General features: G+C 69.7%; 1 protein-coding gene across 1 annotated transcript; it reads left to right on the top strand.

Moving 5' to 3' along the window:
- On the top strand, positions 1-26,070 carry LOC134154236 (sodium/glucose cotransporter 2-like). Its single transcript, XM_062600953.1, is given in 16 exon segments — positions 1-72; positions 2,446-2,517; positions 4,466-4,534; positions 4,536-4,571; positions 6,006-6,065; positions 6,882-6,986; positions 8,377-8,482; positions 8,578-8,658; positions 15,376-15,575; positions 16,932-17,067; positions 19,299-19,406; positions 21,415-21,565; positions 22,566-22,734; positions 23,823-24,038; positions 25,011-25,113; positions 25,913-26,070. Coding segments are annotated over 16 exon segments (1,842 nt in total).
- Positions 26,071-26,122: the final 52 nt, after the last annotated feature.

Genomic DNA, 26,122 nt, shown 5'->3' with positions numbered 1-26,122 from the left:
ATGGCCGTCACCTTCTGGGACCTGGGCGTCATCGGGGGCTACTTCGGCCTCGTCATCGCCGTGGGGCTCTGGGTAGGGCTGTGATTCCTCCCCCCCCCGGGACCCATAACTGCCTTCCTGGGATTCCTTATTGCACTACCCGGACCCATAACTGCAGCCCCTGGACCCATAACTGCCCCCCTCGGACCCATAACCGCCCCCCCCGGGATCCCTTATTGCACCCCCGGACCCATAACTGCCCTCCAGACCCATAACTGCCCCCCTGGGATCCCTTATTGCACCCCCAGACCCATAACTGCAGCCCCGGGACCCATAACTGCCCCTCCAGACCCATAACTGCCCCCCCGGGATCCCTTATTGCACCCCCAGACCCATAACTGCCTCCCTGGGACCCATAACTGCCCCCCTGTACCCATAACTGCCTCCCTGGGATCCCTTATTGCACCCCCGGACCCATAACTGCAGCCCCTGGGACCCATAACTGCCTCCCTGGGATCCCTTATTGCACCACCCGGACCCATAACTGCCTCCCTGGACCCATAACTGCCCCCCTCGGACCCATAACCGCCCCCCCGGGATCCCTTATTGCACCCCCGGACCCATAACTGCCCTCCGGACCCATAACTGCCTCCCTGGGATCCCTTATTGCACCCGTGGACCCATAACTGCAGCCCCAGGACCCATAACTGCCCCTCCAGACCCATAACTGCCTCCCTGGGATCCCTTATTGCACCCCCGGACCCATAACTGCACCCCCTGGGACCCATAACTGCCCCTCCAGACCCATAACTGCCTCCCTGGGATCCCTTATTGCACCCCTGGACCCATAACTGCACCCCCTGGGACCCATAACTGCAGCCCCTGGGACCCATAACTGCCTCCCTGGGATCCCTTATTGCCCCCTCAGACCCATAACTGCCTCCCTGGACCCATAACTGCCCCCCTCGGACCCATAACCGCCCCCCCGGGATCCCTTATTGCACCCCCGGACCCATAACTGCCCTCCGGACCCATAACTGCCTCCCTGGGATCCCTTATTGCACCCGCGGACCCATAACTGCAGCCCCGGGACCCATAACTGCCCCTCCAGACCCATAACTGCCCCCCTGGGATCCCTTATTGCACCCCCGGACCCATAACTGCCCCCCTGTACCCATAACTGCCTCCCTGGGATCCCTTATTGCACCCTGGACCCATAACTGCAGCCCCTGGGACCCATAACTGCCTCCCTGGGATCCCTTATTACACCCCCAGACCCATAACTGCAGCCCCTGGACCCCCAACTGCTCTCCTGCCCCCCCCAGGTGCCCCCCCAGACCCATAACTGCCCCCTGGGACCCCTAAGTGCTCTCCTGGGACCTATAGCTGCCCCCCCAGACCCATAATTGTCCTCCCCCAGGGCTCCTAATTGACCCCACTGGACCTCTAACCACCTTCTGGGCCACCAACTGCCCCCTTGGGCCCCTTAACTGCCCCTCTGGGACCTAACTGGGACCCCCAACCCCTGGTTACCCCGCGGGGACCCCTAACTTCCTCCTGGGACCCCAACTTCCCTCCCAGCCCAGCCATTACCTTCCCTTTGGGGGGGCCCAGCCCCATTGAGCGACCTAGAACGTCCCCCATGACATACCTAGACCCCCTCCTTACCCACCGAGGGCGCCTCAGGGACCCCCATGACACCCTTGGGCCCCCCCAACTCCCCTCAGACCCACCAGACCTACTGAAGATGCCCTGAAGGACCTGGCCCCATTGAGTGACCTAGAACGTCCCCCCCGGCCCGTGACGTACCTAGACCCCCCTCCCCCTGCCCCTTCAGGGGCATCCAAGACCCCTTGGGAACCCCCCATGGCACCCCTGGGACCCCCCCCAAGTCCCTCCAGACCCATCAGGCTTACTGAAGCCACCCCAAAGGGCCTGGCCCCATTGAACGACCTAGAACGTCCCCTGTGATGCCCCTAGACCTCCATCCTGCCCCCCCATGACATCCATGCCCCCCCCCAAAGGGCCCCACAACTGCCCCTAGGCCCCCCCCAAGGCTCAGAGTCCTCCCCACCCTCCTCAGCACCCCCCAGCCCAACCACCTTGAGTGACCTAGAATGTCCGCCATGATGCACCTAGTTCTCCCGCGGGCTCCCAGAACCTCCCAGCGCCCCCAACCTGTTGGGGGGGGGGGAAATCCCACAATGCTCTGTGGTGGGGTGAGGACCCCCCGCCTATCCCCTTGTTTTTCCGACCCACGGCTCGCGCCCCTGGGTTAATGATTACCCACAATGCCCTGGTCCAAGAGGGCAGCCAGGCTGGTAACGAGGCCTAATTAGCAAGGGGGCAGCCAGAAGGGCAGCACGCGAGGGGTTAATGAGTGACGGGCTCGCACTGGGGGGGGAGGAGGGGTGGTGTACTGGGAGCACTGGTGGCTCATACTGGGAGCACTGGTGGCCCCCACAGTCGCTGCGCCGGGGGAACCGGGGAACCGTCAGCGGGTACTTCCTGGCCGGCAGGAACATGGCGTGGGGACCGGTGAGTGTGGGGGGACGTGGGGGGATGTGGGGGGACATGGGGGGGACATGGGAGATGTGGGGGGCATGGAGGGACACATGGGGGGAAGTGGGGGGAAGTGGGGGGACCTGTGAGTGTGGGGGGACATGGGGACATGGGGGGATGTGGGGGGACATGGGGGGACATGGGGGGACCATGAGTGTGGGGGGACGTGAGAGGACATGGGGGGACATGGAGGGACCTGTGAGTGTGGGGGGAGATGGGGGGATGTGGGGGGACATGGAGGGATGTGGGGGGGACATGGGGGGACATTGGGGGACACGGGGGGACATGGAGGGACACGGGGGGACATGGAGGGACATGGGGGGACATGGGGGGGACCCATGAGTGTGGGGGGATATGGGGGGATGTGAGGGGACATGGGGGGATGTGGGGGGGACCCATGAATGTGGGGAGACACAGGGGGTCATGGGGGCACATGGAGGGACATGGGGGGATGTGGGGGGGACATGGGGGTCCCGGAGATTCCCGGGGGGTCCCGGGTGTCCCCCCCATGTCCCCCCATGACCCCCATGACCCCCCGTGTCCCCCCATATCCCCCATGTCCCCCATGACCCCCATGACCCCCATGACCCCCGTGTCCCCCCATATCCCCCATGTCCCCCCACGTCCCCCCGTGTCCCCATGTCCCCCCATGTCCCCCCATATCCCCCGTGTCCCCCCATATCCCCCACGTCCCCCCACGTCCCGCCGTGTCGCCCCATGTCCCCCCGTGTCCCCCCATATCCCCCATGACCCCCATGACCCCCCATGTCCCCCCATATCCCCCGTGTCCCCCCATATCCCCCATGTCCCCCACGTCCCCCCGTGTCCCCCATGTCCCCCCATGTCCCCCCCATATCCCCCGTTGTCCCCCCATATCCCCCACGTCCCCCCACGTCCCGCCGTGTCCCCCCATATCCCCCATGACCCCCCATGTCCCCCCGTGTCCCCCCATATCCCCCATGTCCCCCATGTCCCCCATGTCCCCCATGACCCCCATGACCCCCCATGTCCCCCGTGTCCCCCCATATCCCCCATGTCCCCCATGACCCCCCATGTCCCCCCGTGTCCCCCCATATCCCCCGTGTCCCCCATATCCCCCATGACCCCCATGACCCCCATGACCCCCCGTGTCCCCCCATATCCCCCATGTCCCCCACGTCCCCCCGTGTCCCCCATGTCCCCCCATGTCCCCCCATATCCCCCGTGTCCCCCCATATCCCCCACGTCCCCCCACGTCCCGCCGTGTCGCCCCATGTCCCCCCGTGTCCCCCCATATCCCCCATGTCCCCCATGACCCCCCATGTCCCCCCATATCCCCCGTGTCCCCCCATATCCCCCATGTCCCCCACGTCCCCCCGTGTCCCCCATGTCCCCCCATGTCCCCCCATATCCCCCGTGTCCCCCCATATCCCCCACGTCCCCCACGTCCCGCCGTGTCCCCCCATATCCCCCATGACCCCCCATGTCCCCCCGTGTCCCCCCATATCCCCCATGTCCCCCATGTCCCCCATGTCCCCCCATGACCCCCATGACCCCCCATGTCCCCCCGTGTCCCCCCATATCCCCCATGTCCCCCATGACCCCCCATGTCCCCCCGTTGTCCCCCCATATCCCCCGTGTCCCCCATATCCCCCATGACCCCCATGACCCCCATGACCCCCCGTGTCCCCCCATATCCCCCATGTCCCCCACGTCCCCCCGTGTCCCCCATGTCCCCCCATGTCCCCCCATATCCCCCGTGTCCCCCCATATCCCCCACGTCCCCCCACGTCCCGCCGTGTCGCCCCATGTCCCCCCGTGTCCCCCATATCCCCCATGTCCCCCATGACCCCCATGTCCCCCCGTGTCCCCCCATATCCCCCATATCCCCCATGTCCCCCATGACCCCCATGACCCCCATGACCCCCCGTGTCCCCCCCCCCAGGTCGGCGCCTCGCTCTTCGCCAGTAACATCGGCTCCGGCCACTTCGTGGGGCTGGCGGGGACGGGGGCGGGCGAGCGGCATCGCCGTGGGGGGCTTCGAGTGGAACGTGAGACCCCCCCCCCAAAGAGCCCCGGCACCCCCAGATCCCCCCGGGACCCCCAAAGACCCCTCGGGATCCCCTGGGACCCCCAGATCCTCCTGAATCCCCAAAGACCCCCCCCCGGATCCCTGGGACCCCCAAATCCCCCGGGACCCCTGGACCCCTTAATATCCCCGGGGGTCCCTGGGACCCCCCCGGACCCCTAAATAGCCCCCGGACCCCCTGGGGACCCCCCCCAATATAGCCCAGGACCCCTGGGACCCCCAAATACCCCCTGGGACCCCCAAATACCTCTGGGACCCACGGGACCTCTGGGACCCCCCCAATACCCCCCAAATACGCCATGGGCCCCCCCGGGACCCTCCAATACCCCGGGGAGCCCCTGGGGACCCCCCGGGACCCCCCAATACCCCCTGGTACCCGTAACATCCCCAATACCCCCTTAATACCCCCTGATACCCCCGATACCCCCCAATACCCCCTAATACCCGCGATAACCCCAGTACCCCCAATACCCCCCTGGTACCCCCCCTGCTACTCCACTACCCCCTAATACCCCGATACCCCCGTGGTACCCCCCAATACCCTTCTGATACCCCCTGGTACGGCCTAATACCCCAATACCCACCTGGTACCCCCAATACTCCCTAATACCCCCCTGATACACCCAATACTCTCTGGTACCCCCCGATACCCCGTTTATACCCCCTAACACCCACCAGATACTCCCAAATACCCCCAATACCCCCGGTACCCCCCGATACCCTGTTTATACCCCCTAATACTTGCCAGATACTCCCAGATACCCCCTAATACCCCCAGTTTCCCCTTAATACCCACCTGATGCTCACGAGGTCCCCAAATACCCCCAGACACCCCCCAAACACCCCCAGATGCTCCCGATACCCCCAAATGCTCCTAAATGCCCCCTCAAATACCCCCAAATGCCCCCAGATGCTCCCGATACACCCAAATGCTCCTAAATGCCCCCCCTCAAATATCCCCAAATACTCCCAAATACCCCCCAAATACCCCCAGATGCTTCTAAATGTCCCCCTCAAATACCCCCAAATGCCCCCAATTCCCCCAATGCCCCACAATGCCCCCAAATACCCCCAGATGCTCCTGATACCCCAAAATGCTCCTAAATGCCCCCTCAAGTACCTCCAAATACTCCCCAATACCCCCCAAATACCCCCAGATGCTCCTAAATGTCCCCCTCAAATACCCCAAATGCCCCCATTTCCACCCAAATACCCCAAATACCCCAGATGCTCCTGATACCCCCAAATGCTCCTAAATATCCCCCTTAAATACCCCAACTACCCTCCAATTCCCCCCAATACCCCTCAAATACCCACAGATGCTCCCGATACCCCCCAAGTCCTCCCAGATACCCTCAAATACCCCCAAATCCCCCCCCCCAAATTTGCCCCCCAGGCCATGTTCATCGTCCTGCTCCTGGGCTGGGTCTTCGTCCCCATCTACCTCAACGCCGGGGTGAGCCGGACGCCTGGGCCCCTTCCAGCGCGGGGGAGGGGCACCGGGACCCCGGATGCCTGGGTCCCTTTGGGGTCCCCAGAGGGGTCATCTGGGTCCCCTGTGGGGGGGGGAGGGGACACCCGGACGCCTGGGCCCTTCTGGAGTGGGGTCACCCGGACGCCTGGGCCCTTCTGGAGAGGGGCCACCTGGGCCCTTCTGGAGTGGGGTCACCCGGACGCCTGGGCCCTTCTGGAGAGGGGCCACCTGGGCCCTTCTGGAGTGGGGTCACCCGGACGCCTGGGCCCTTCTGGAGTGGGGTCACCCGGACACCTGGGCCCTTCTGGAGTTGGGCCAGCTGGGCCCCCTGGAGTGGGGTCACCCGGACGCCTGGGCCCTTCTGGAGTGGGGTCACCCGGATGCCTGGGCCCTTCTGGAGAGGGGCCACCTGGGCCCTTCTGGAGTGGGGTCACCCGGATGCCTGGGCCCTTCTGGAGAGGGGCCACCCGGATGCCTGGGCCCTTCTGGAGAGGGGCCACCTGGGCCCTTCTGGAGTGGGGTCACCCGGACGCCTGGGCCCTTCTGGAGTGGGGTCACCCGGATGCCTGGGCCCTTCTGGAGAGGGGCCACCTGGGCCCTTCTGGAGTGGGGTCACCCGGACGCCTGGGCCCTTCCGGAGCGGTGACACCCCAGATGGACACCTGGCTCTTCTCAACGAGGGGCATCCGGACGCCTGGGCCCCCCTTTGGCGTCGGCGGGCGGGACACACCCGGACGCCTGGGTCCTCTGGGAGGGGGGGAGGGGCTGGGGACCCACCCGGACGCCTGGGCCCCGCAGGTGATGACGATGCCCGAGTACCTGCGGAAGCGGTTCGGGGGCAGCCGCATCCAGCTCTACCTGTCGCTGCTCTCGCTGCTGCTCTACATCTCCACCAAGATCTCGGTACCACCAGCCCCCTCCTCTGTGGGGCTATAGGGGCTGGAGGGGACCTATAGGGTCTCCTGTAGGACCCCCTATGGGGTGTGGAGGTCCTTGGGTTGATCTTCTATGGGGTTGGAGTGGGCTCGTGTGGGGTCTGGAGGTTCAGGAGATGATGGGTGAGGTCTTGGCGGAGCTCTATGAGGTCTGGAGGTCCTTGGGGTGCTCCCCTACGGAGTCTGGGGGGGGAGCATGGGGTCTTGGAGGAGGTCTATGGGGTCTGGAGGTCCTTGGGGTAGTCCGCTATAGGATCTGGGGGTCTCCATGGAGTCTTGGGGGGCTCTGTGGGGTCTTGGAGGAGTTCTGTGGGGTCTGGAGGTCCTTGAGGTGCACCCCTATGGAGTCTAGGAGGGTTATGGGGTCTGAGGGGGCTCTATGGGGCCTGGAGGTCCTATAGGTTCTGGGGGGGGCTCTATGGAGTCCTGGGAGGCTCTGTAGGGTCTTGGAAGAACTCTATAGGATCTGGAGGTCCTTGGGGTGCTCCCCTATGGAGTCTGGGGAGACTCTATGGGGATCTGAGGGGCCTTATGGGGTCTGGAGGTCTTTTGGGTGCTCTCCAACAGGGCCTGAGGGAGCTGCGTGGGGTCTGGAGGTCTCCTATGGCACCTACAAGTCCTTAGCATGTTCTCCATGGGGTCGGGGGGGGGGAAATCTATGAGGTCTGCAGATCCTTGGGGTCTTCTGCTATGGTGTCTGGAGGACTTCTCTGTGGTCTGGAGGTCCTTGAAGTGTTCTCTATGGGGTCTGGGGTCTTCTATGGAGTCTGGAGCTCTTTGAGATGTTCCTCATGGAATCCAGAGGTCCTCTATGGAATCTGGAGGTCCTCGAGATGTTCCTCGTGGGGTCTCAGGGCCTCCTATGAGGGCTGGACGTCCTTGAGATGTTCCACATGGAGTCTAGAGGTCCTTGAGATGTTTCTTGTGGGGTCTAGGGGGTCTCCGATAGGGTCTGGAGGTCCTTGAGGTGATCTTCTGTGGGATCTGGGGTCTCCTATGGAGTCTGGAGGTCCTTGAGATGTTCCTCATGGGGTCTCGGGGTCTCTGACATGGTCTGGAGGTCCTTGAGGTGATCTTCTGTGGGATCTAGGATCTCCTATGGAGTCTGGAGGTCCTCGAGATGTTCCTCATGGGGTCTCGGGGTCTCTGACATGGTCTGGAGGTCCTTGAGGTGTTCCCCATGGAGTCTAGAGGTCCTTGAGATGTTCCTCAAGGGGTCTAGGGGGGTCTCCAATGAGGTCTGGAAGTCCTTGAGGTGCTCCCCATGGGGTCTGGGAGGTCCCTATGGGGCACGAGGGTCCACCCTCCTGCCACCACCCCCTCAACACTGTCCCTCACCCCCCCCCCCCGGCCCCCAGGTCGACATGTACTCGGGGGCCCTCTTCATCCAGGAGGCGCTGGGCTGGGACCTCTACGTCTCCGTGGGGGCCCTGCTGGGGGTCACCGCCGTCTACACCGTCACTGGTAGGGCCGGGGAGCCGGGGGGGGAGGAGGGCGGAGCCAAAGGGGGTGGGGGGCTCCTGGGGGGCGGAGCCGAGTGACGTGGGCGGGGCCTGCAGGGGGCCTGGCGGCGCTGATGTACGCGGACGTGGTGCAGACCTTCGTCATCCTCACCGGCGCCTCCGTCCTCGCCGGCTATGGTGGGACTGGGAGGGCACTGGGAGGGGTTGGGGAGGGCGCTGGGAAGGATTGGGAGGGTACTGGGGGGCACTGGGGGGAACTGGGAGGCATTGGGAGGGATTGGGAGGGTACTGGGGGGCACTGGGAGGAACTGGGAGGCACTGGGAGGGATTGGGAGGGTACTAGGGGACACTGGGAGGGCACTGGGAGGCACTGGAAGGGATTGGGGGCACTGGGAGGCACTGGCAAGAGTTGGGAGGGCACTGGAAGGGATTGGGGCACTGGGAGTGATTGGAGGGGGAACTGGGAGGGACTGGGAGAGACTGGAGAGGGAGACTAGGTAAGCAGTGCGAGATCCCAGGAGAGCACTGGGAGGGTGCTGGGAGACCCCAGGAAGCACTGAAGGCATGCTGGGAGGCAGTGGATACACTGGGAGGGCACTGGGAGCCCTGGGGGTGGTGTGGTGGGCTCTGCAGCATTGCAGTGGGTGCAGCATTGGGCACTGGGAGCACTGGGAGGGCAGTGGGAGCCGCCGGGGCGGGGCGGCAGGCGCTGGAGCGGTGCGGCTGGCGCAGCACTGGGTACTGGGAGCACTGGGAGGGCGGTGGGAGCCCCCGGGGCGGGGTGGCAGGCGCTGGAGCGGTGCGGCGGGCGCGGCGCTGGGTACTGGGAGGGCACTGGGAGCACTGGGAGGGCAGTGGGAGCCGCCGGGCCGGGGCGGCAGGCGCTGGAGCGGTGCGGCGGGCGCAGCGCTGGGCACTGGGAGGGCACTGGGAGCACTGGGAGGGCAGTGGGAGCCCCCGGGTCAGGGCGGCAGGCGCTGGAGCGGTGTGGCGGGCGCAGCGCTGGGTACTGGGAGGGCACTGGGAGCACTGGGAGGGCAGTGGGAGCCCCCGGGTCAGGGCGGCAGGCGCTGGAGCGGTGCGGCGGGTGCAGCGCTGGGTACTGGGAGGGCACTGGGAGCACTGGGAGGGCAGTGGGAGCCGCCGGGGCGGGGCGGCAGGCGCTGGAGCGGTGCGGCGGGCGCAGCACTGGGCACTGGCAGGGCGCTGGGAGCACTGGGAGGGCAGTGGGAGCCCCTGGGGCGGGGCGGCAGGCGCTGGAGCGGTGCGGCGGGCGCAGCGCTGGGCACTGGGAGGGCACTGGGAGCACTGGGAGGGCAGTGGGAGCCCCCGGGGCGGGGCAGCAGGCGCTGGAGCGGTGCGGCGGGCGCAGCGCTGGGCACTGGGAGGGCACTGGGAGCACTGGGAGGGCAGTGGGAGCCCCCGGGCCGGGGTGGCAGGCGCTGGAGCGGTGCGGCGGGCGCAGCGCTGGGCACTGGGAGGGCGCTGGGAGCACTGGGAGGGCAGTGGGAGCCCCCGGGGCGGGGCGGCAGGCGCTGGAGCGGTGCGGCGGGCGCAGCGCTGGGCACTGGGAGGGCACTGGGAGCACTGGGAGGGCAGTGGGAGCCCCCGGGCCGGGGTGGCAGGTGCTGGAGCGGTGCGGCGGGCGCAGCGCTGGGCACTGGGAGGGCGCTGGGAGCACTGGGAGGGCAGTGGGAGCCCCCGGGCCGGGGCGGCAGGCGCTGGAGCGGTGCGGCGGGCGCAGCGCTGGGCACTGGGAGGGCACTGGGAGCACTGGGAGGGCAGTGGGAGCCGCCGGGGCGGGGCGGCAGGCGCTGGAGCGGTGCGGCGGGCGCAGCGCTGGGCACTGGGAGGGCGCTGGGAGCACTGGGAGGGCACTGGGAGCACTGGGAGGGCAGTGGGAGCCCCCGGGCCGGGGCGGCAGGCGCTGGAGCGGTGCGGCGGGCGGAGCGCTGGGCACTGGGAGGGCACTGGGAGCACTGGGAGGGCAGTGGGAGCCCCCGGGTCGGGGTGGCAGGCGCTGGAGCGGTGCGGCGGGCGCAGCGCTGGGCACTGGGAAGGTGCTGGGAGCACTGGGAGGGCAGTGGGAGCCGCCGGGGCGGGGCGGCAGGCGCTGGAGCGGTGCGGCGGGCGCAGCGCTGGGTACTGGGAGGGCACTGGGAGCACTGGGAGGGCAGTGGGAGCCCCCGGGGCGGGGCGGCAGGCGCTGGAGCGGTGCGGCGGGTGCAGCGCTGGGCACTGGGAGGGCACTGGGAGCACTGGGAGGGCAGTGGGAGCCGCCGGGGCGGGGCGGCAGGCGCTGGAGCGGTGCGGCGGGCGCAGCGCTGGGCACTGGGAGGGCACTGGGAGCACTGGGAGGGCAGTGGGAGCCGCCGGGGCGGGGCGGCAGGCGCTGGAGCGGTGCGGCGGGCGCAGCGCTGGGCACTGGGAGGGCACTGGGAGCACTGGGAGGGCAGCGGGAGCCCCCGGGTCGGGGTGGCAGGCGCTGGAGCGGTGCGGCGGGCGCAGCGCTGGGCACTGGGAAGGTGCTGGGAGCACTGGGAGGGCAGTGGGAGCCGCCGGGGCGGGGCGGCAGGCGCTGGAGCGGTGCGGCGGGCGCAGCGCTGGGCACTGGGAGGGCACTGGGAGCACTGGGAGGGCAGTGGGAGCCGCCGGGGCGGGGCGGCAGGCGCTGGAGCGGTGCGGCGGGCGCAGCGCTGGGTACTGGGAGGGCACTGGGAGCACTGGGAGGGCAGTGGGAGCCCCCGGGGCGGGGCGGCAGGCGCTGGAGCGGTGCGGCGGGTGCAGCGCTGGGTACTGGGAGGGCACTGGGAGCACTGGGAGGGCAGTGGGAGCCGCCGGGGCGGGGCGGCAGGCGCTGGAGCGGTGCGGCGGGCGCAGCACTGGGCACTGGCAGGGCGCTGGGAGCACTGGGAGGGCAGTGGGAGCCCCTGGGGCGGGGCGGCAGGCGCTGGAGCGGTGCGGCGGGCGCAGCGCTGGGCACTGGGAGGGCACTGGGAGCACTGGGAGGGCAGTGGGAGCCCCCGGGGCGGGGCAGCAGGCGCTGGAGCGGTGCGGCGGGCGCAGCGCTGGGCACTGGGAGGGCACTGGGAGCACTGGGAGGGCAGTGGGAGCCCCCGGGCCGGGGTGGCAGGCGCTGGAGCGGTGCGGCGGGCGCAGCGCTGGGCACTGGGAGGGCGCTGGGAGCACTGGGAGGGCAGTGGGAGCCCCCGGGGCGGGGCGGCAGGCGCTGGAGCGGTGCGGCGGGCGCAGCGCTGGGCACTGGGAGGGCACTGGGAGCACTGGGAGGGCAGTGGGAGCCCCCGGGCCGGGGTGGCAGGTGCTGGAGCGGTGCGGCGGGCGCAGCGCTGGGCACTGGGAGGGCGCTGGGAGCACTGGGAGGGCAGTGGGAGCCCCCGGGCCGGGGCGGCAGGCGCTGGAGCGGTGCGGCGGGCGCAGCGCTGGGCACTGGGAGGGCACTGGGAGCACTGGGAGGGCAGTGGGAGCCGCCGGGGCGGGGCGGCAGGCGCTGGAGCGGTGCGGCGGGCGCAGCGCTGGGCACTGGGAGGGCGCTGGGAGCACTGGGAGGGCACTGGGAGCACTGGGAGGGCAGTGGGAGCCCCCGGGCCGGGGCGGCAGGCGCTGGAGCGGTGCGGCGGGCGGAGCGCTGGGCACTGGGAGGGCACTGGGAGCACTGGGAGGGCAGTGGGAGCCCCCGGGTCGGGGTGGCAGGCGCTGGAGCGGTGCGGCGGGCGCAGCGCTGGGCACTGGGAAGGTGCTGGGAGCACTGGGAGGGCAGTGGGAGCCGCCGGGGCGGGGCGGCAGGCGCTGGAGCGGTGCGGCGGGCGCAGCGCTGGGTACTGGGAGGGCACTGGGAGCACTGGGAGGGCAGTGGGAGCCCCCGGGGCGGGGCGGCAGGCGCTGGAGCGGTGCGGCGGGTGCAGCGCTGGGCACTGGGAGGGCACTGGGAGCACTGGGAGGGCAGTGGGAGCCGCCGGGGCGGGGCGGCAGGCGCTGGAGCGGTGCGGCGGGCGCAGCGCTGGGCACTGGGAGGGCACTGGGAGCACTGGGAGGGCAGTGGGAGCCGCCGGGGCGGGGCGGCAGGCGCTGGAGCGGTGCGGCGGGCGCAGCGCTGGGCACTGGGAGGGCACTGGGAGCACTGGGAGGGCAGCGGGAGCCCCCGGGTCGGGGTGGCAGGCGCTGGAGCGGTGCGGCGGGCGCAGCGCTGGGCACTGGGAAGGTGCTGGGAGCACTGGGAGGGCAGTGGGAGCCGCCGGGGCGGGGCGGCAGGCGCTGGAGCGGTGCGGCGGGCGCAGCGCTGGGCACTGGGAGGGCACTGGGAGCACTGGGAGGGCAGTGGGAGCCGCCGGGGCGGGGCGGCAGGCGCTGGAGCGGTGCGGCGGGCGCAGCGCTGGGTACTGGGAGGGCACTGGGAGCACTGGGAGGGCAGTGGGAGCCCCCGGGGCGGGGCGGCAGGCGCTGGAGCGGTGCGGCGGGCGCAGCGCTGGGTACTGGGAGGGCACTGGGAGCACTGGGAGGGCAGTGGGAGCCGCCGGGTCGGGGCGGCAGGCGCTGGAGCGGTGCGGCGGGCGCAGCGCTGGGTACTGGGAGGGCAGTGAGAGCACTGGGAGGGCAGTGGGAGCCGCCGGGGCGGGGCGGCAGGCGCTGGAGCGGTGCGGCGGGCGCAGCGCTGGGCACTGGGAGGGCACTGGGAGCACTGGGAGGGCAGTGGGAGCCGCCGGGGCGGGGCGGCAGGCGCTGGAGCGGTGCGGCGGGCGCAGCGCTGGGTACTGGGAGGGCAGTGAGAGCACTGGGAGGGCAGTGGGAGCCGCCGGGGCGGGGCGGCAGGCGCTGGAGCGGTGCGGCGGGCGCAGCGCTGGGCACTGGGAGGGCACTGGGAGCACTGGGAGGGCAGTGGGAGCCGCCGGGGCGGGGCGGCAGGCGCTGGAGCGGTGCGGCGGGCGCAGCGCTGGGTACTGGGAGGGCAGTGAGAGCACTGGGAGGGCAGTGGGAGCCGCCGGGGCGGGGCGGCAGGCGCTGGAGCGGTGCGGCGGGCGCAGCGCTGGGTACTGGGAGGGCACTGGGAGCACTGGGAGGGCAGTGGGAGCCCCCGGGTCGGGGCGGCAGGCGCTGGAGCGGTGCGGCGGGGGCAGCGCTGGGCACTGGGAAGGTGCTGGGAGCACTGGGAGGGCAGTGGGAGCCGCCGGGGCGGGGCGGCAGGCGCTGGAGCGGTGCGGCGGGCGCAGCGCTGGGCACTGGGAGGGCACTGGGAGCACTGGGAGGGCGGTGGGAGCCCCCGGGGCGGCAGGCGCTGGAGCGGTGCGGCGGGCGCAGCGCTGGGCACTGGGAGGGCACTGGGAGCACTGGGAGGGCAGTGGGAGCCGCCGGGGCGGGGCGGCAGGCGCTGGAGCGGTGCGGCAGGCGCAGCGCTGGGTACTGGGAGGGCACTGGGAGCACTGGGAGGGCAGTGGGAGCCCCCGGGCCGGGGCGGCAGGCGCTGGAGCGGTGCGGCGGGCGCAGCGCTGGGTACTGGGAGGGCGCTGGGAGCACTGGGAGGGCAGTGGGAGCCACCGGGGCGGGGCGGCAGGCGCTGGAGCGGTGCGGCGGGCGCAGCGCTGGGCACTGGGAGGGCACTGGGAGAACTGGGAGGGCAGTGGGAGCCCCCGGGGCGGGGCGGCAGGCGCTGGAGCGGTGCGGCGGGCGCAGCGCTGGGCACTGGGAGGGCGCTGGGAGCACTGGGAGGGCAGTGGGAGCCCCCGGGGCGGGGCGGCAGGCGCTGGAGCGGTGCGGCGGGCGCAGCGCTGGGCACTGGGAGGGCACTGGGAGCACTGGGAGGGCGGTGGGAGCCGCCGGGCCGGGGCGGCAGGCGCTGGAGCGGTGCGGCGGGCGCAGCGCTGGGTACTGGGAGGGCAGTGGGAGCACTGGGAGGGCAGTGGGAGCCGCCGGGGCGGGGCGGCAGGCGCTGGAGCGGTGCGGCGGGCGCAGCGCTGGGTACTGGGAGGGCAGTGGGAGCACTGGGAGGGCAGTGGGAGCCGCCGGGGCGGGGCGGCAGGCGCTGGAGCGGTGCGGCGGGCGCAGCGCTGGGCACTGGGAGGGCACTGGGAGCACTGGGAGGGCAGTGGGAGCCGCCGGGGCGGGGCGGCAGGCGCTGGAGCGGTGCGGCGGGCGCAGCGCTGGGCACTGGGAGGGCGCTGGGAGCACTGGGAGGGCAGTGGGAGCCCCCGGGGCGGGGCGGCAGGCGCTGGAGCGGTGCGGCGGGCGCAGCGCTGGGCACTGGGAGGGCACTGGGAGCACTGGGAGGGCAGCGGGAGCCCCCGGGGCGGGGCGGCAGGCGCTGGAGCGGTGCGGCGGGCGCAGCGCTGGGCACTGGGAGGGCACTGGGAGCACTGGGAGGGCAGCGGGAGCCCCCGGGTCGGGGCGGCAGGCGCTGGAGCGGTGCGGCGGGCGCAGCGCTGGGTACTGGGAGGGCGCTGGGAGCACTGGGAGGGCAGTGGGAGCCCCCGGGGCGGGGCGGCAGGCGCTGGAGCGGTGCGGCGGGCACAGCGCTGGGCACTGGGAGGGCGCTGGGAGCACTGGGAGGGCAGTGGGAGCCGCCGGGCCGGGGCAGCAGGCGCTGGAGCGGTGCGGCGGGCGCAGCGCTGGGCACTGGGAGGGCACTGGGAGCACTGGGAGGGCAGTGGGAGCCCCTGGGGCGGGGCGGCAGGCGCTGGAGCGGTGCGGCGGGTGCAGCGCTGGGCACTGGGAGGGCACTGGGAGCACTGGGAGGGCAGTGGGAGCCCCCGGGGCGGGGCGGCAGGCGCTGGAGCGGTGCGGCGGGCGCAGCGCTGGGCACTGGGAGGGCACTGGGAGCACTGGGAGGGCAGTGGGAGCCCCCGGGGCGGGGCGGCAGGCGCTGGAGCGGTGCGGCGGGCGCAGCGCTGGGCGCCGTCGGCGGCCTCGGCGGCCTGCGGCTCCGCTACCCGCTGGCCCTGGCCCCCAACGCCTCGGGCGCCTGCGCCCGGCCCCGGCCCGACGCCTTCCACCTCCTGCGGCCGCCCGGCTCCGGCGACCTGCCCTGGCCCGGCCTCCTGCTCGGCCTCGCCGTCGTCTCCTCCTGGTACTGGTGCACCGACCAGGTGGGCACTGGGAGGGCACTGGGAGGGTTGCTGGAGGGGATTGAGGGCACTGGGAGGGCACTGGGTGGGAATTGGGGGCACTGGGAGGGCGCTGGGAGGGGATTGGGGGCACTGGGAGGGCACCAGAAGGGTTGCTGGAGGGGATTGGGGGCACTGGGAGGGCGCTGGGAGGGGACTGGGGGCACTGGGAGGGCACTGGGAGGGTTGCTGGAGGGGATTGGGGGCACTGGGAGGGCACTGGGTGGGGACTGGGGGCATTGGGAGGGCACTGGGAGGGTTGCTGGAGGGGATTGCGGGCACTGGGAGGGTGCTGGAAGGGGATTGTGGGCACTGGGAGGGCACTGGGAGGGTTGCTGGAGGGGATTGGGGGCACTGGGAGGGCACTGGGTGGGGATTGGGGGCACTGGGAGGGTGCTGGGAGGGGATTGGGGGCACTGGGAGGGCACTGGGTGGGGATTGGGGGCACTGGGAGCATGCTGGGAGGGGATTGGGGGCATTGGGAGGGCACTGGGAGGGTTGCTGGAGGGGATTGGGGGCACTGGGAGGGCGCTGGGAGGGGATTGGTGGCACTGGGAGGGCACTGGGTGGGGATTGGGGGCTCTGGGATGGCACTGGGAGGGTTGCTGGAGGGGATTGGGGGCACTGGGATGGCACTGGGAGGGGATTGGGGGCACTGGGAGGGCACTGGGAGGGTTGCTGGAGGGGATTGGGGGCACTGGGAGGGCACTGGGTGGGGATTGGGGGCACTGGGTGGGGATTGGGGGCACTGGGAGCATGCTGGGAGGGGATTGGTAGGGGATGGGGGCACTTGGTTGGCAACTGGGAGGGGATTAGAAGCACCAGGAGGGCACTGGGTGGGGATTGGGAGCACCGGGGGGTGCTGGGAGGGGACTGGTAGGGGATGGGGGTACTGGAGGGGGAATCATGAGGGGATTAGAGGCACTGGGAGGGAACTGGGAGGGGATTAGGGACACTGGGAGGGCAGTGAGAGGGCACTGAGTGGGGATTGGGAGCGCTGGGAGGGTGCTGGGATGGGACTGGTAAGGGATGGGGGCATGGGGGGGACTGGGAGGGGATTGGGGGCACTGGGAGGGAACTGGGGCACTGGAAACCCTGTGAAGGGGGATTAGGGTGCACTGGGAGGAGACTGGGAGGGGACTAGGAGGTACTGGCAGAGAACTGGAGGTACTGGGAGGTAACTGGGAGGGGACTGGGGCCCTGAGAGGGCAGTGGAGAACTGGAAGGCACTGGGAAGGGGCAATGGAGGCACTGGGAAGGGGATTGGGAGCACTGGGAAGGGCTACCGGGAGGGGACTGGGGGGCACTGGGAGGCGCTGACCGCGTGGCCGGCGCCAGGTGATCGTGCAGCGGTGCCTGGCCGGGCGCTCGCTGACCCACGTCCGGGCCGGCTGCGTCCTCTGCGGCTGCCTCAAAGTCCTGCCCATGTTCCTCATGGTGCTGCCCGGCATGGCCGCCCGCGTCCTCTTCCCCGGTGAGCCCCCGCGGCCGCCACGGCCTGTCCAGCATGGCCACCATGGAGTGTCCAACATGGCCACCATGGCGTGTCTGATATGGCTGCCATGGAGTGTCCAACATGGCCACCACAGACTGTCCAACATGGCCACCATGGCGTGTCCAACATGGCTGCCATGGAGTGTCTGATATGGCTGCCATGGTGTATCCAACATGGCCGCCATGGCCTGTCCAACATGGCCGCCATGGAGTGTCTGATATGGCTGCCATGGAGTGTCCGACATGGCCACCACAGCCTGTCCAACATGGCTGCCATGGCGTGTCCACCATGGCCGCCATGGTGTATCCAACATGGCCGCCATGGCCTGTCCAACATGGCCGCCATGGAGTGTTTAACATGGCTGCCGTGGAGTGTCCAACATGGCCTGTCCAACATGGCCGCCATGGCATGTCCAACATGGCTGCCATGGTGTATCCAACATGGCCACCATGGCATATCCAACATGGCCGCCATGGCGTGTCCAACATGGCTGCCATAGAGTGTCCAACATGGCCACCATGGTGTATCGAACATGGCTGCCATGGCCTGTCCAACATGGCCACCATGGTGTGTCCAACATGGCTGCCATGGCGTGTCCAACATGGCTGCCATAGAGTGTCCAACGTGGCCTCCATGGTGTATCCAACATGGCCACCATGGCGTGTCCAACATGGCCGCCATGGTGTATCCAACATGGCCGCCATGGAGTATTCAACATGGCTGCCGTGGTGTATCCAACATGGCTGCCATGGTGTATCCAACATGGCCGCCATGGAGTGTCCAACATGGCTGCCGTGGTGTATCCAACATGGCCGCCGTGGCCTGTCCAACAGGGTCACCCCCAACCCCCTTGGTGCCCCCCAACCCCTTGGTGCCCCCCAACCCTCTTGGTGCCCCCCAACCCCCTTAGTGACCCCCAACCCCCTTGGTGCCCCCCAACCCCCTTGGTGCCCCCAACCCCTTGGTGCCCCCCAACCCTCTTGGTGCCCCCCAACCCCCTTAGTGACCCCCAACCCCCTTGGTGCCCCCCAACCCCTTGGTGCCCCCCAACCCTCTTGGTGCCCCCCAACCCCCTTAGTGACCCCCAACCCCCTTGGTGACCCCCAACCCCTTGGTGCCCCCCAACCCTCTTGGTGCCCCCCAACCCCCTTAGTGACCCCCAACCCCCTTGGTGACCCCCAACCCCTTGCTGCCCCCCAACCCCTTGGTGCCCCCCAACCCTCTTGGTGCCCCCCAACCCCCTTAGTGACCCCCAACCCCCTTGGTGCCCCCCAACCCCTTGGTGCCCCCCAACCCTCTTGGTGCCCCCCAACCCCCTTAGTGACCCCCAACCCCCTTGGTGACCCCCAACCCCTTGGTGCCCCCCAACCCCCTTGGTGCCCCCAACCCTCTTGGTGACCCCCAACCCCCTTAGTGACCCCCAACCCCCTTGGTGCCCCCAACCCATTGATGCTCCTCAACCCTTTGGGTTCTCTCCAACCCCCTTGTTACCCCCCAACCTCTCGTTGCCCCCCAACCCCCTTGGTGACCCCCAACCCCTTGGTGCCCCCCAACCCCCTTGGTGCCCCCAACCCCCTTGGTGCCCCCCAACCCCCTTAGTGACCCCCAACCCCCTTAGTGACCCCCAACCCCTTGGTGCCCCCCAACCCCTTGGTGACCCCCCCAACCCCCTTGGTGCCCCCCAACCCCTTGGTGCCCCCCAACCCTCTTGGTGCCCCCCAACCCCCTTAGTGACCCCCAACCCCTTGGTGCCCCCAACCCCCTTGGTGCCCCCCAACCCCTTGGTGCCCCCCAACCCCCTTGGTGACCCCCAACCCCTTGGTGACCCCAACCCCCTTGGTGACCCCCCCAACCCCCTTGGTGCCCCCCAACCCCTTGGTGCCCCCCAACCCTCTTGGTGCCCCCCAACCCCCTTAGTGACCCCCAACCCCTTGGTGCCCCCAACCCCCTTGGTGCCCCCCAACCCCCTTGGTGACCCCCAACCCCTTGGTGCCCCCCAACCCCCTTGGTGCCCCCAACCCTCTTGGTGACCCCCAACCCCCTTAGTGACCCCCAACCCTCTTGGTGCCCCCAACCCATTGATGCTCCTCAACCCTTTGGGTTCTCTCCAACCCCCTTGTTACCCCCCAACCTCTCGTTGCCCCCCAACCCCCCTTGGTGCCCCCCCAGGCCCGGGTGCCCCCCACCCACGTTGCCCCCCCTCCTCGCAGGCGTGGTGGCCTGCGCTGACCCCCAGGGCTGCCGCCGGGCCTGCGGGACCCCCGCCGGCTGCTCCAACGTCGCCTACCCCCGGCTCGTCGCCCGCCTCCTGCCCCCCGGTACCGGGCCTGGGGGGCTCCTGGGCGTGTCGAGGGTGTTGGGGGGCAGTAGAGGGTGTTGGGGGTATATTGGGGTAATAGGGGGTGTCAGAGGGTTTGGGGGGGCATTAGAGGGTATTGGGGGCATCTTGGGGGTATATTGGGGGTATCAGAGGGTGTTGGGGGTATATTGGGGTAACAGGGGGTATCAGAGGGTTTGGGGGGGCATTAGAGGGTATTGGGGGGCAGTAGAGGGTGTTGGGGGCATATTGGGGGTATATTGGGGGTATTAGAGGGTGTTAGGGATATATTTGGGGGTATTAGGGGTATCAGAGGGTATTAGAGGGTAATGGGATATATTGGGGTGTTGGGGGGCTTAAGAGGGTGTTGGGGTATGTTGGGGTATGTTGAGGGTATTAGGGGGTATTAGATGGTGTTTGGGGTATTAGAGGGTGTTGGGGGGCATTAGTGGGCATTGGGGGTATATTGGGGGTATTGGGGGTATTAGACGGTGTTGGGGGGCATTAGAGGGTGTTAGGGGTATATTTGGGGGTATTAGAGAGTATTAGAGAGTATTAAAGGGTAATAGGGTATATTGGAGATATTGGGGGGCTTAAGAGGGGTTTGGAGGCATGTTGGGGTATATTGGGGGTATTAGAGGGTATCAGGTGGTATTGGGGTATATTGGGGGTGTCGGGGGGCATTAGAGGGTGTTCGGGTATATTGGGGTACATTGGGGCATTAGAAGGTATTGCAGTGTATTGGGGGTATTAGACGGTGTTGGGGGGCATTAGAGGGTGTTGGGGGATATTTTGGGGTATATGGGGGTTATTAGAGGATATTGGGGTATTTTTGAAAACATTGGGGAGTAATAGAAGCTATTTGGGGGTGTATTGGGGTATTAGAGAGTAACAGATGGTATTGGGGAGTAATAGATGGAATTGGGGGTGTTGGGGGTATATTGGGGGTATTAGAGGGCATTGCAGAGCATGAGGGGGCATTAGGGGTATATTGGGGTGTTGGCGGTTATTTGGGGTATCAGAGGGTATTGGGGGAGTAATAGAGGGTATTTGGGGTATACTGGGGGCATTAGAGGGTATTAGAGGATGTTGGGGGGGTACGTTAGGAATATTGGGGGTTATTGGGTGTATTGAGGGTCTTGGAGGTATTAGAGGCCCCTTGGGGTATATTGGGGGGTATCAGAGCATATCGGGGAGTAAAAAGGGTATTTGGGGTATATTGGGGGTATTAGAGTGTATTGGGGAGTAACAGCGAGTAGTTGGGGTATATTGGGGTGTTGAGGGGTATTGGGTGGTATTACAGAGTATTGGGGAATATTGGAGTATTAGAGGGTATTGGGAGTATTAGAGGGTGTTAGGGACCATTAGGGCTATTGGCGGGTTTTAGAGGACACTAAACAGAGTAACAGGGAGCATTTGGGGGGTATTGGAGAGTATTGGGGCTGTAGCATGGGCGTTATAGGGTATTGGGGGTATTAGAGAGTATTTGGGGAGTGTTAGAGGGTATTTGCAGCGTACTGGGCCGTATCGGGGTACATTGTGGTATCAGAGAGCATTAAAGGGTAGCCGGGGTATTAGAGAGTATTTGCGCTATACTGGGGCATACTGGGTGACAGAGAGCGTTTGCGGGTATTGGGGAGTATTAACAGAGGATTAGCAGGTATTGGGGAGTATTAGAGGGCATTTGGGGGGTATTGGGGCATATTGGGGGTATTAGAGGGTATTGAGTGGGGGTTGGAGGTATTTGAGAGGTATCGGGGGTATTTGAAGGTATTAGGGGGTATTTTGAGGGTATCAGGGAGTATTTGGAGGGTATCAAGGAGTATTGGAAGGACATTTGAGGGTATTCGGGAGGGTATCAGGGGTATTTGGGGGTATCGGGGAGTATTTCGGGGGTATTGGAGGGTATTTTGGGGGTACCGGGGATATTTTGAGGGTATCGGGGGGTATTTTGGGGGTCCCGGGCGGGTATTCGGGGGTCCTGGCGCCGACGGTGACGGCCGCCGCAGGCCTCCGGGGGCTGATGCTCGCCGTGGTCCTGGCCGCCCTCATGTCCTCGCTGGCCTCCATCTTCGCCAGCGCCGGGGCCCTCTTCACCCTCGACGTCTACCGGCGCCTGCGGCCCCGCGCCGGCCCCCGGGAGCTGCTGCTGGCCGGGAGGTGGGGCCCAGGCGTCCGGGAGGGGGCCCAGGCATCCAGGGGAGGGGCCCAGGCGTCCAGGGGAGGGGCCCAGGTGTCCGAGGGGGCCCAGGCATCCGGGAGGGTGCCCAAGCATCCAGGGGAGGGGCCCAGGTGTCCGAGGGGGCCCAGGCGTCCGGGAGGGGGCCCAGGCATCCAGGGGAGGGGCCCAGGCATCCGGGAGGGGCCCAGGCGTCCGGGAGGGGCCCAGGCATCTTGGAGGGGCCCAGGCATCTTGGAGGGGCCTAGGCGTCCAGGGGAGGGGCCCAGGTGTCCGGGGGGGGGCAAGAGTCCAGGGGGGGCAAGAGTCCAGGAGGGGCCCAGGCGTCCGGGAGGGGCCCACGAGTCTGGGAGGGGCCCAAGAGTCCAGGAGGGGCCCAGGAGTCTGGGGGGGGGGGGCAGGAGTCCGGGAAGGACCCAAGCATCCAAGAGGGACCCAGGCATCCGAGGGGGGCCCAGGTGTCCGGGAGGGACCCAGGAGTCCGGGAGGGACCCAGGAGTCCAGGAGGGGCCCAGGCGTCCGGGAGGGACCCAGGCATCCACGGGAGGGGCCCAGGCGTCCAGGGAGAGGCCCAGGTGTCCGGGAGGGGCCTGGGAGGGACCCAGGAGTCCGGGAGGGACCCAGGTATCTGGGAGGGGCCCAGGCGTCCGAGGGGGACCCAGGTGTCCGGGAATGAAACAGGAGTCCTGGAAGGTGCCCAGGAGTCCGGGAGGGGCCCAGGCATCCGGGCGGGACCCAGGTGTCCAGGAGGGGCCCAGGCGTCCGGGAGGGACCCAGGCATCCGGGGCAAGGAAACAGGAGTCCCAGAAGGGACACCCCCCCCCCCCAACCATCCATCCGAGAAGGGCCCCCTCCCCTCCCCCCCCCACCCTCCAAAAAAAGGGCCCAGGCGTCCGGGTCGGCGGGAGGCCTCGGGTTTAGGGCCGGGCGAAGGGCCCAGGCGTCCGGGCCCGTGGCGGAACGCGGGCCGTGCGGGCGCAGGCTCTGGATCGGGGCGCTGCTGGGGCTCAGCCTGGCCTGGCTGCCGGTGGTGCGGGCGGCGCAGGGCGGGCGCCTCTTCGACTACATCCAGGCCGTGGCCAGTTACTTCGCGCCCCCCATCGCCGCCGTCTTCTTCCTCGCCGTCTTCGTGCCCCGCGTCAACGAGCCCGTGAGTGGAGGCGACACCAATCCCCCCCCCCCCCCACCACCACCATGGGGGGGGGGGGAGGGGGCCCAGGCATCCGGGAAGGGGAGGGGCCCAGGCGTCCGGGTGGGAAGATGCCTGGGGCATGAAGGGGCCCAGGTGTCCGGGGCAGGAGAGGGCCCAGGCATCCGAGTCCGTGAGGGACCCAGGCATCTGAGTGCAAAGGGGCCCAGGCATCCGGGTCTGTGAGGGACCCAGGCATCTGGGTGGGAAAGGGCCCAGGCGTCCGGGGTGGGAAATGGCCCAGGCTTCCAGGTGGGAAGGGGCCCAGGCGTCCGGGGCAGGAGAGGGCCCAGGCGTCCAAGTCCGTGAGGGACCCAGGCGTCCGGGTGCGAAGGGGCCCAGGTGTCTGAGTCCATGAGGGACCCAGGCGTCCGGGAAGGGGAGGGGCCCAGGCGTCCAGGTGGGAAGATGCCTGGGGCATGAAGGGGCCCAGGCGTCCGGGTGGGAAAGGGCCCAGGCGTCCAGGTCCGTGAGGGACCCAGGCATCCAGGTGGGAAAGGGCCCAGGCGTCCGGGGCGGGAGAGGGCCCAGGCATCCGGGTGGGAAGGGGCCCAGGCGTCCGGGTCCATGAGGGACTCAGGCATCCGGGTGGGAAGGGGCCCAGGCGTCCGAGTCCATGAGGGACCCAGGCGTCCGGGTGGGAAGGGGCCCAGGCGTCCGGGGCGGGAGAGGGCCCAGGCGTCCGGGTGGGAAGGGGCCCAGGCGTCCGGGTCCGTGAGGGACCCAGGCGTCCGGGTGCGAAGGGGCCCAGGCGTCCGAGTCCATGAGGGACCCAGGCGTTCGGGTGGGAAGGGGCCCAGGCGTCCGGGGCGGGAGAGGGCCCAGGCGTCCGGGTGGGAAGGGGCCCAGGCGTCCGGGTCCGTGAGGGACCCAGGCGTCCGGGTGGGAAGGGGCCCAGGCGTCCGAGTCCATGAGGGACCCAGGCGTTCGGGTGGGAAGGGGCCCAGGCGTCCGGGGCGGGAGAGGGCCCAGGCGTCCGGGTGGGAAGGGGCCCAGGCGTCCGAGTCCGTGAGGGACCCAGGCGTCCGGGTGCCCCCCCCCCCCCGCAGGGCGCTTTCTGGGGCCTCCTGGGGGGGCTGGCGCTGGGCCTGGCCCGGATGGTGCCCGAATTCGCCCTGGGCCCGGGCTCGTGCGGGGCCCCCGGCCGCTGCCCCCCGCTCGTCTGCGGCCTCCATTACCTGCACTTCGCCCTCGGCCTCTTCCTCGCCACCGGCCTCCTCGTCCTCGCCGTCTCCTTCTGCCACCCGCCCATCCCCCGGCGCCACGTGAGAGGCGCGAGGGGGGCCCAGGCGTCCGGGTCGAGGGTGGCGGGAGGGGCCCAGGCGTCCGAGGGGTGGCGGGAGGGGCCCAGGCATCCGGGTCGGGGGTGGCAGGAGGGGCCCAGGCGTCCGAGGGGTGGCGGGAGGGGCCCAGGCGTGTGGGGAGGGGCCCAGGCGTCCGGGTCGAGGGTGGTGGGAGGGGCCCAGGCGTGTGGGGAGGGGCCCAGGCATCCAGGTTGAGGGTGGCAGGAGGGGCCCAGGCGTCCGGGTCGAGGGTGGCAGGAGGGGCCCAGGCGTGTGGGGAGGGGCCCAGGCGTCCAGGTCGAGGGTGGTGGGAGGGGCCCAGGCGTCCGAGGGGTGGCGGGAGGGGCCCAGGCGTGTGGGAAGGGGCCCAGGCGTCCGGGTCGAGGGTGGCGGGAGGGGCCCAGGCGTCCGAGGGGTGGCGGGAGGGGCCCAGGCGTGTGGGGAGGGGCCCAGGCGTCCGGGTCGAGGGTGGCGGGAGGGGTCCAGGCGTCCGAGGGGTGGCGGGAGGGGCCCAGGCGGGTGGGGAGGGGCCCAGGCGTCCGGGTCGAGGGTGGCGGGAGGGGCCCAGGCGTCCGAGGGGTGGCGGGAGGGGCCCAGGTGTGTGGGAAGGGGCCCAGGCGTCCGGGTCGAGGGTGGCGGGAGGGGCCCAGGCGTGTGGGGAGGGGCCCAGGCGTCCGGGTCGAGGGTGGCGGGTGGGGCCCAGGCGTCCGGGTATGCAGGGAGGGGCCCAGGTGTCTGGGGGGTGTGGGGAGGGGCCCAGGCATCCGGGAGGGGCCCAGGCATCCGGGCATGCCGAGAGGGGCCCAGGTTTCCGGGGGGTGCGGGGAGGGGCCCAGGCATCCGGGTAGTGTGGGAAGGGGCTCATGCGTCCGGGGAGGGGCCCAGGCATCCAGGGGGTGCAGTGAGGGGCCCAGGAGTCCGGGCGCGGGGACCCAGGCGTCCGGGCGCCCCCAGCTCCACCGCCTGGTGTTCAGCCTCCGCCACAGCCGGGAGCCGCGAGTCGACCTCGACCAGGAGCCACCGGCCAAGGAGGCGCCGGGCAGCGTCGGGCTCCAGGGTAGGGGCCCAGGCGTCCGGGAGGGGCCCAGGCGTCCGGGAGGGGCCCAGGTGTCTGGGAGGGGCCTAGGAGTCTGGGAGGGGCCCAGGCGTCCGGGAGGGGCCCAGGCGTCCGGGAGGGGCCCAGGTGTCCGGGAGGGGCCCAAGCGTCCAGGAGGGGCCCAGGTGCCGGGAGGGGCCGAGGCGTCTGGGAAGGGCCCAGGAGTCCGGGAGGGGCCCAGGCATCCAGGAGGGGCCCAGGCGTCTGGGAGGGGCCCAGGTGTCCGGGAGGGGCCCAGGCGTCCGGGAGGGGCTCAGGTGTCTGGGGAATGGGCCCAGGTGCCGGGAGGGGCCCAGGCGTCCGGGAGGGGCCCAGGCATCCAGGAGGGGCCCAGGCGTCCGGGTCGAGGGTGGCAGGTGGGGCCCAGACGTCCGGGAAGGGCCCAGGAGTCCGGGAGGGGCCCAGGCATCCAGGAGGGGCCCAGGCGTCTGGGAGGGGCCCACGTGTCCGGGAGGGGCCCAGGCGTCCGGGAGGGGCTCAGGCGTCTGGGGAATGGGCCCAGGTGCCGGGAGGGGCCCAGGCATCCAGGAGGGGCCCAGGCGTCCGGGAAGGGCCCAGGCGTCCGGGGTGGACCCAGGAGACCGGGAGGGGCCCAGGCATCCAGGAGGGGCCCAGGCGTCCGGGAGGGGCCCAGACGTCCGGGAGGGGCCCAGACGTCCGGGAGGGGCCCAGGCATCTGGGGCGGGCCCAGGCGTCCGGGGAAGGGGCCCAGGCGTCCGGCCCCGCCCCATCTCCCGTTCCCTCCCCCCCCCCACACCAGACGTGGAGGCGGGGCCCCCCGCGGCGACGGCCCCGCCCCCCAGCGCGGCTCCGCCCCCGGCCCCGCCCACCGAGCCGCCGGCCTGGCGCCGCCTCGTCGACCTCGGCGCCATCGGCACCATGGCGGCCGCCGTCTTCCTCTGGGCCTATTTCGCCTGAATCCGCCCCAAAAAGCGCCGCCCCCCCCCCCCACCCCCACCCGCCCCCGGAG

This window comes from Rhea pennata, unplaced genomic scaffold (genome assembly GCF_028389875.1).
Source record: "Rhea pennata isolate bPtePen1 unplaced genomic scaffold, bPtePen1.pri scaffold_176, whole genome shotgun sequence".
Taxonomy (NCBI): Eukaryota; Metazoa; Chordata; class Aves; order Rheiformes; family Rheidae; genus Rhea; species Rhea pennata.
Note: the sequence above shows the minus strand (reverse complement) of the source record. Positions and strands in the feature narration are given on the sequence as shown.